Source organism: Astyanax mexicanus, chromosome 2 (genome assembly GCF_023375975.1).
Source record: "Astyanax mexicanus isolate ESR-SI-001 chromosome 2, AstMex3_surface, whole genome shotgun sequence".
Classification (NCBI taxonomy): Eukaryota; Metazoa; Chordata; class Actinopteri; order Characiformes; family Acestrorhamphidae; genus Astyanax; species Astyanax mexicanus.
Window position 1 is genome coordinate 38,230,331 of NC_064409.1, and position 9,947 is coordinate 38,240,277.

Sequence of the window (9,947 nt, forward strand, 5' to 3'; positions counted from 1 at the left end):
CACAGCAGGTAAATGTGGTCCAAATGGGTCATGGGTGTGGCTGTGTGAACGGCAAAAAACTCATTGAATCTGTTTCAGTTCCGAGTGGGACACTTCAATATGTGGTATTGAAATTCGATCCTATTTGTGGAAATGGTACTTTTATGTCAAGGAGAAAAATACCTGCAAAGTTAAAGGAAAACATGGCAGCCATGCAGTGTTTCTAATGTGAACATAGTCGGAATAAACATTTTACCAATAATTTGGGCTGAGTGTGCGCTGTAATTTCTAACTTATGTAGTAGGAAAAGTGTGATGTTTAGATGCCAATCAATCAGATGAAACTGAAGCCAATATGTCAAACTTGACAAATATAGTAATTGAGATGACTTACCAAGCTGTAGTAGTAGCTGCAGCATTAGCTGTAGTAAATGTATTTATATAGGGATTTTTCTCAAACCAGTATTTCTCAATGCTGGTCCTTGCGCCCCTTGCTCTGCGCATTTTTGATGATTCCCTGCTTTAACACACCACCTGCAGCTCTAAAAGGACTGGTTAATGAGCCATTGAGTTGAATCAGGTATGTTGGGAGTAGGAACAACACTAAATGTTTGCTGGGAGGGGGGATGTCAGGACCAAAAAACACTCTTAAACTATTAGTTGCAGTATAAAGTAAAGCATGACAAAAGTAGTTATTGAAGTAAGCACAGAATAGTTGCTCCATTGGTGAGACTTTTTGTGACTTTGCTTTGTATTGGCCTCACAACCTAAAAGCTCCAAAGATGGAAAGCTAGCTTAATGTTTGCTGCCAATAAGAGAAGCATTTAATCTATTATTGGTTTAAAACTTTGGTCAATAGATGACCTAAAGAAGGTACTTAGTTTTGTTGTAGAAGAGCGCCCTCTGGCGTCATTTTGGCACATTAACTGGCATCCTCTATGCAGCGTGTGAATGAAGCTAGGAGCAGAATGGTAGGGAGGGTAAATCAGACGACTGTATTATAGAATATTACAATAAAACAGGAATTTAACAAGTTGTTTGTATAAATGTTTTTATAGAGCAATTTTAAAATGTGTTGATGTGAATTTAATAGTGTTAATTAACAGCACATCTTACTTAAGGTGTGGGGCTGTATTACTTACAGAAATAAAAATATCAGATTAGATTGGCATCAGCCATCATTCAGAATGAAGATACACAGGTTGTATTTTGGCAAAAAAAAAGGTGTACTTCCCTCATTCATTTTTAAAGAGAGTCATCTAAATACTGTCAAATTTCAAAGGCAATATTTTTTTACTTGTAGAAGTCTGACAAATAAGTTTTCCTTCATGTGCTACTTTGGCAGAATCACTGTTATCTTCTGAAGTATTCACAATTTTTTTTTTTTTTTTATCTCTTAGGTGGTTTGAAACACCTTCGCAGGTGTTCTATCATGCGGCTACACTGCACGGCAGCAAAGACGTTTACCCCGGACAATGCCAGTGGGAAGGCTGTGAACCCTTTCCACGGCAGAGACTTTCCTTCATCACGCATTTACAGGCAAGACTCAGAATCTTGTTACCTGTATTATAGCACTTTCATTTGTAAAACACATCTCGCTAATTGTTTAAGACCTGTTTGGCTTCTGTTTACGGTTTAATTTATTGCTGATGCTGTAAGGTTAATATAATATTTACATACAGTACCGAACAAAAGTTTGGACACAACTTAAATTCAGTGGTTTTATTATTTAAAAATATTCTTCATTGTAAATCAATTCTGGAGTCATCCAAACTATAACAAAAAACATATTTTGATTTAACACTTTTTTTTGTTTGTTTGTTTACAAAGATGCTCTCGCACATTAAGAGTTGTGTTGAGAAGAGGTAGAGTTGGTATACAGTGAACAGTTCTATTTGAGTAATGTTCTAATCATAAAATGGTAAGAACTACTTAACTAAGTAAAGAAAAAAATTACTTTAGGAAATTAAGGTCAGTCTGAAAAAAATTGAGAACTTCAGTCAAAAAGATCATCAAAATGTTATGATTAAACTGGCTCTCAATAGGATCACCCGGAAAAAAGAAAGACCAAAAATACCTCTGCAGCACAGGCTAAGTTTATCAGAGTTACCAGCTTCAGAAACCACAAGTTAACAGCACCCCAGATAAACAAACCAAAATACTGTGAAATGATTCCTGTGCTCCTTCATAGTCTGGATGACTTCAGTATTAATGTAAAAGCAAAAAGAGAAAAAAATAAATATGAATGTGTTTAAACTTTTGACTGTTTAATGAAAGACCCAATACTTCTATAACTAATAATAGCTCTTTTATTCCTTTACCATGTGAAGCCACCTAAAAACCAGATTTGTTCAAAAATGTTCAGTAGGAGCAAGAATGCTTTAACCCTTCTATCATGTTATTGAAGTATTTGTGGAATCAACGTGTGTTCTTGTTTGATTTCTGCAGGACAAGCACTGCTCGAGGGAAGCCCTTTTAGCTGGACTTAAGCTGGAGGAACAAACACAAGGCAGCAATCCCAATACTTCCAAGTGCGTACTCAGTCATGTTGTCTATCAGTCTTTGCTATTCACGCAAAAACAACCAGGCCCTTCTGATTTCATGAAACCAATAGATGCGGGCTACAAACAATGATCAGAGTACCAGAAATGAGTGTAATAGTGTTTGGTTGTTGCATTATTTATTTATTTTTTTTTTTTTATAATATTAAGTCAAAAGATTAATAAACTGTATTTAGTTGCTGCTGTTATATGTAACATTCCAAGCCTAGTCTCTGTGTGTTTTTTACTTCATGATAGTAAAGTTCAAATGTTATCTGATGTGAAACTGTGATCCCTGGTGTGATTTTACATTTACTACACATGCATTTTCATAGATTTTATAATGGCTAATTTGTTTTTAGCTGTAGAAATAAGTGGATATATGCATAAAATTGTCATTTTTTTAAATAAGACGTGCACATATTTGCTGTCCAAAGAAAAGCATATCTGCAAAATAGTAACTTCCCAGGAGAAGGAAAAAACTTCATTGGAAAATGTAAAAAGATATATTTAAAATCTTTTTGGAGCTTTTCTATTGGTCCAATCATGATCAAATTGTAATACAATGTCAAAACAGTGTTCAAGTGATGACAGTTATCTTGTCTGAAATGGAGATTAAAGATTTCCTTATGACCACAGTACTTGGTTCTTATATAGATATTAAATGACTGACTGGCTTTGTGTTGTGTTTAGGTCTCCTCCACTGGCGGGCGGTAGTCCAGCTCCTCCCAGGCCGCAAAAAGCTATAGTCAATCACCCCAGTGCGGCTCTAATGGCCCTGCGCCGCGGCTCACGCAACCTGGTGTTCAGGGACTTCACTGTGAGTAACTCACCATACAGCAAATCTACTTAATACTTTCACTGGTTTTTAAAGGTGATTTTAAAGTTACTTGTAATACAGACAAATGTATTGGGGCTATTTTATCCTTTCTCCCAGGTTAAGGGTAATATTTATTTTATGCTGTAACTGTCTTTAGTCTTTCTTCCTGATTTTAGACTTAATACTTCTGATTTCTCTATAAGGGGTGTTCTTAAACATTTGGACACAGTGTATTAGAATTTTATACATTTATCTGCAGTTGACATAGTATATATTATATAGACCATATTTGTCAATTAAGAACAAATGCAAATGCAATTAATGACGTCTTTTTTTAATAAACAGTAATGCATATGCTCAGAATGAGTAACAGAGCTACACAAATATTTTTCTATAGAGACTTCAGCACTGCTTTCTTTATTTGACTTTTCAGAACAAACAGCTTTGAATTACTGATTCTATTTATTTTTTTGTAAAAAGTTAACTTGTTAATGTCTGTTAACTGCAATGTCTGTGTTGATGCACCATTAAACCCTTAATTTGTTTCTCTTTTTTTATAGGATGATAAAGAGGGACCAATGACCAAACATATTAGATTAACTGCTGCCTTATCGTTAAAGAACATCGCCAAGTATTCAGACTGTGGACGAAAGTAAGTAAAAACACACTGCTTCAACACAGCCAAACAGTAGTTCATGCATTTTGAGGCTAAAGATTCATGAATATGATTTTGACTTACTACTTTATGAAAAGCAATAGCCCTGTTCTCCTGTACGGGCTCTCCTCTGTAAATAGCTTAATTTATTGAATAAGGTATGCAATCAAAATACATATACATTTTTCCAAGAATTTCCCCCCGGGGATCAATAAAGTATCTATCTATCCATCTATCTATCTATCTATCTATCTATCTATCTATCTATACGCACGCATGCATAAACAGGGGAGTAAAATAATGTAAAAAAAGAAAGAAAACAATAAATAAAGCATAGAGCATATTAATTAAAATCGCAACATCACAAATTGGTGATCAGTAGCGCTGTAGTTGGACTGACTGTATACTTTGACATCTCTGACTTATATTCATTCATACCTGCTTAATCCATCCTCGATTTGTCTTTAATATCATTAGCCGTGTTCACCTCATCTTCCATGACCGCAGTGGAAGATGTTTGTTTACTTCATTAGAATGTCCATGTTCAAACTGTTGAAAGTGGGCGTGGTGAAATAAGGTGAATTTAGAAAGCGTGAAATTCAGCCATCGTAGAGATGGCTTCCTCAACTGAGACTTTTTTTTTTCTTGCCCTTCTTAATAAACTGAAATCTGCTCTGATCTGTAGATCTCTGTGATCTGCCCAAACCCAACAAACACAGAACTAAAAAATTTAACCAAAAAGCTCTTGAACCTTTGTATTCCAAAAAATACTTTTTAGGTACTGAAGAAATCACAAAAAGCATGCTTACAAATGTCTTTTTGACAGATTCATCAAGTTTAAATAGAGCTTTAAATCTTATATTTTACATAGGGTAAAAATTACACAAATGCACATTTAGTTTCATTTAGTTTCTTCCCCCTGAATGCTGGCCTGGTTCTAAGAGACCAGACTAATGCCTTTTATGACTTCACTTCATATGAGAGAAACAAATGTGTTTACACTAATATAATGGAGCTCAAATATCTCAGATTTGTGTCTGTGTCTTTGTTTCTTTTGCGTGTTAATAAGGCTTGGCCTTGTCCAGACACATGAAGTAAACAGGGGTTTAGATAGGGATGAGTTGATGTGCCTAATGGTGTTTGTTGTCTCTGGTTTGTGTGTTTGCAGGTTGGTAAAGCGGCATGAGAACCACCTCTCTGTTCTGGCACTCAGCAGTATGGAGGTTTCCACCACACTTGCTAAATGCCTTTACGAACTCTCACGCTCTCTACAGGCTTGATCCCAGCTGAACCCAAAAAAAACATTCAAATGGAAAAAAAGAAATTTCGTCCTCCGCCGGCACGCAAGGTGCTTGGCGTTCACAGACGCGGGCGATGCCTCTCCTCCCCTCACACCACTCCCTCCATTCCATTCTCTGTGCGTTGGGATTTCTGCACCACCACTCAATCCCCCTCACCCCCTCACTTACAAACTGCCACGGGTCTTCCACCAGCCACTCAGAAACCAGCGCACGCTCAACTTTCTAAACGAGCCACCTCTCCACCCCCACCCCGAGAACAAGCCGCCTCTCCGCCCCCAGCCCGAATGAGCACATTTTTATTTCTGGTCCTGGAGGAAAGGTGGTTGGGGCGGGGGATTCGGATCGGGTGAGAGGAGGTGTGGGGGGGGTCTGTGGATGAGGGGGTGGAGCAGGGGCAAACAGGTGTGGCTAGATTGTTTTTGTTTTTTCTTTAGAACTTGATAGCTTTGGTTTTCTTACTTGAGCCGATTATATTTTCACTTATTTATTATTGAAATAAATACCAATATGATTAAATGAGAAAAAAAAAATCTTGTAAATATTTGTGAATAAATATAAAGTAAAAAAAGAAAAAAAAGATATCATCTTTCATGCCGCTGCAGCCACTGGAGAGTTCACTCTGTGGAGTATCAGAAGCATTATCTTGGTAGTTTCTTTTTTTTTTCTTATTATTTTTTTGGATCCCTGGTTACTTGTATAAGATGTGATTCTATACTCAGCAGTGGATGAATGTACTTAAAAACGTGTAAATATTCTACAAAGGTACTGATGCTGTAAAGTTTAGGGAGGGGGATGGGGAACAGGTTTTTTGTGGAACTGTGATATTTTTTTTTTCTTTCCTTTTTTTTTCTTTTCCATTTTTGTACTATTATAACTTGTAGAACTCATTTTGCTGGCTGAAAGAGTATGGAATAATATATCTCATGTTATTTTGTAGAAGAGCAAAAAAAAATCACAAAAAAATACACAAATATTGAAGGTATTTTCCCCCCCTCTGACATGTATCCACTATAAGCGTCACTGTACGAGCCCTCTGCCCGTACTCAATTCTTTTTGTATTTGTAAATTGGTTTAAATACATGGAGTTTTATACAGGTTTTCTCCTGTGTTATTTGCTTTCTGTGCATATGATATTTTCCTCCCTACCTTTTTTCTATCTTAATATAGTGTGGAATTTTATCGTACTATTTTTTCATTCTTAATACCATGCCACATTCCGGCTCCCTGCTTCCCGGGCTGTCCTCCCTACAGTGTGTCGTGTAACATTTATAACTGCCTGTTGTGTTAGCATCCGAGCAGGGGCTCTCCCCCTCACCATTTCTGCAGTGTCAGTAGGGTGTGCGATATATACATATACCTAACAGTCTGTTCTAGGTTGGCTTAATTTACTTGGGTGACTGTTTATAGTTTTTAAATAAAAGACTGAACATTTTTTGCCATTGTTTGAGACGAGGTTTTTTTTGCTATTCCTGAGTTTGTGTGTGTTTTACTTTCTGAAGAAAAAAACGCACTTTCCGCTTCAGTTTTCACTTTTTACATTTATATAGTCCATAATAAAAGAAACAATTAACAATTAATGTTGTCACAAATCATCTTTACAGAGACCTGGGGCCGAGCCTCTTTTGACCAAGGACTGTGATGAGAAAGTACTCAAAAAAAAAAAAAAAAAGAAGAAGAAGGGAAAACTAATTAAAGAAAGCAAGACTTAAAAGAGGGAGCCCATCCTCTTCAGGTCTACACCGGATAGACACCAGAACAAATAACGCAAGAAAAGGACAAGAATAAATCCTTGTTTTATTTCTGGTCCGTTCGTTCACATATGATGATAACTAGACAAACAAATAAATGTAGTTTCCTAAAATTAACGTAATTTATGTGTGTACTTATATGCAAGTACTAGAGAATAAATTTGTCCATGAATGTTTCTCAGTCCTGGACCCTGATGCCACCCTGCTCTGCTTAACGTACCCCTGCGTTTAGAAAGGGCTTGTTAATGAGCTAATTAGTACAGGTACATCTAAAACAAACAGAATATTGTTGAAATGTTAATATATTTTAGCAATTTAATTCAAAAAGTAAATCACGTATATATTCATAACACACAGTGTGGTCTGTGATTAGGTTTCTGTGTCTTTTTTTTTGTAAATGATGATTATGACCTAAGAAAAGCCCATAAAAACCCAAAAGAATATTATAAATGTCCAGTTGGTACTTTTAGCAGTGTGTGCAGGTGCTAAGTCCTGCTGGAAAATGACATCTACAGGTGCTGGTCAACGAATTAGAATAATTTGAAATAGTGCAATCATGAAATTCTTTGAATGCATTTTTTGTGCAGAAAGCAAATCAGGTGTTCACCGCACCTGTCCTACTCGTTAGACTAATCACAGAACTCGTTACCTGGAAAAAAATTTGCTCAGCTGAGCTTTCCAAAAGGCCCATTTAGGCCATTTAACTGTGACACTGTTGTTTTATTGAATTAGAATAATGGAGAAACCGTTTCATTGAATTAGAATAAATGCTCGAATTTTTGTTTTCTGTGAAGAGTGTTCACTGTGCAGTATAAAGTCAGGGTTGAGTAGAATTTCTAAGTTGTAAAATCAATCATGGGTAAGCAGCACGACCTCTCAACCGGAATAGTGGCTCAAATTCAAGCCCTTCGCCAACAAGGCTTGACCCAAACTAAAATTGCTGAGCAGCTCGGCATCAGCCAGTCTTCCGTCTGCAAAGCTCTCAAGAAAAACTGCAGCAAGCGCACCAACTGTTCCAGCGTCCGAAAAACTTCTGCTCGCGACAACAAGCAGCTGAGAAAGATCGCAGTCAGCAACCGGTTCAAGTCCACTTCCGAGCTCACTGACTTGTGGAACAAGCAGACCGGCGCTGACGTCTCCAGATCAACCACTTACCGTCGTCTGTGCGAACTCTGCTTCAAATCTCGCGTTCCAGCAGTAAAACCGATGCTGAACAAGAAACAAATGGAGAAACGGCTGAAGTGGGCCAAAGAACACGGCGAGTGGACTGCTGAAGACTGGCAGAAAGTGGTCTTCAGTGACGAATCACGCTTCTGCATCTCCTTCGGTGACCAAGGTCCTCGTGTCTGGCGTCGTGGTGGCGAAACCTACAACCACGAGTGCGTGAAAAGATCCGTCAAGTTTCCCCAGAGCGTTATGGTCTGGGGATGCATGTCCGCTCGAGGTGTAGGGAAACTCTGCTTCCTCAAGAAGACTGTCAATGCTGCCGTATATCAAGATGTTCTGGAAACGTTCCTGATTCCGACTGAGGAACAGTTCGGCGAAGAAGACTTCATATTTCAACAGGATCTTGCACCGGCTCATGCGGCAAAGTCGACCAAAGATTGGTTCACTAAAAAACAGCTTGAAGTTTTGGCATGGCCGGCCAACTCGCCTGACCTCAATGACATTGAAAACCTTTGGGCCATCGTCAAGCGGAAAATTCGCGACAGAAAGCCTACTACGCTGGACCAACTGAAGCAGAACATCGCCACTGCCTGGGAAGCTGTGAGTGCGGAAACTTGCGACAAGCTGGTCAAATCGATGCCGCGGAGACTTCAGGCAGTCATACAAGCCAAGGGGGCAGCCACAAAATACTGAGAAAGTGATGATTGTAATTATAATAAAAATTATTCTAATTCAATAAAACAACAGTGTCACAGTTAAATGGCCTAAATGGGCCTTTTGGAAAGCTCAGCTGAGCAAATTTTTTTCCAGGTAACGAGTTCTGTGATTAGTCTAACGAGTAGGACAGGTGCGGTGAACACCTGATTTGCTTTCTGCACAAAAAATGCATTCAAAGAATTTCATGATTGCACTATTTCAAATTATTCTAATTCGTTGACCAGCACTAGTATGTCTCCATAAAGCTCCTCGGCAAAGGGAAAGGTGAAGTGCTCTAAAATGTCCTGGTAGACGCTGCATTGACAAAGGACTTAATATAACAGTCGACCAACTGCCTTGCCGACACCAGCTGAAGACATGTAGGAAGGAAAATAACTGTCTTGTGTCTTGGCTTATGATTTTACTTTAAAATAGTTTAAATAATTCATCAGAGGTGATGTATAAAGGAACCCAAATTAAAGTTATAGTGCATAATTAACCAGGACAGTACTTACAAAAGTGATCTACTGCTGTACCGTTGGTGGTGAGGCCATTGTTGAAAAGTTGTTGATGCTCTTGAAGTTCAGATGACTAATTGACTGTTGCAGATCTAACTAAGGACTCAGTTTCCCTGTCAATGCCTGCCCACTGCACCATAGTTTGAGCCTGACTATGCCGAAGTGACCCCCATGCACAATAGCAAGAACACACACGCACACAGACACAGAGGTCCACAGTGCAGAACCCCAGAGCAATGCTGGTGTGGTGCCTCAGAAATCTCAGAAATGACTAACAGCCTGTAAGAATAAAGATAAGAGGGTAGATGCCATCGATGAAATCCCACTCTAACTCTAAGATTTGGACGAGTTCTGTATGAGTGTGACAGACTTGTCCCCATAATCAGCAAAGATGTTGGATAGGGAACAACCACAGAGGCACTTGTAGCACAGATATCAGGAGCAGAAACTCTGGGGGCCATAATTTAATGTATTTGTCCAGGAGTTCTGAATAAAAGGTAACTTAAGGCTGGAAAGATATAAAG

The 9,947-nt window shown here is 38.3% G+C and overlaps 1 protein-coding gene across 4 annotated transcripts in view; it reads left to right on the plus strand.

The window, feature by feature from the left end:
• The window catches only part of arid2 (AT rich interactive domain 2 (ARID, RFX-like)), a 31,386-nt gene extending 24,655 nt beyond the window's left edge, over positions 1–6,731 (plus strand). For all 4 annotated transcript variants that reach the window (XM_015602656.3, XM_007237948.4, XM_007237950.4 and 1 more), the window contains exons 17-21: positions 1,379–1,517; positions 2,427–2,509; positions 3,212–3,338; positions 3,899–3,990; positions 5,162–6,731. In XM_015602656.3, coding sequence (XP_015458142.3) covers positions 1,379–1,517; positions 2,427–2,509; positions 3,212–3,338; positions 3,899–3,990; positions 5,162–5,273 — 553 coding nt within the window. In that variant the 3' untranslated portion in view covers positions 5,274–6,731. The remainder of the gene's footprint in view (positions 1–1,378; positions 1,518–2,426; positions 2,510–3,211; positions 3,339–3,898; positions 3,991–5,161) is intronic.
• Positions 6,732–9,947: the final 3,216 nt, after the last annotated feature.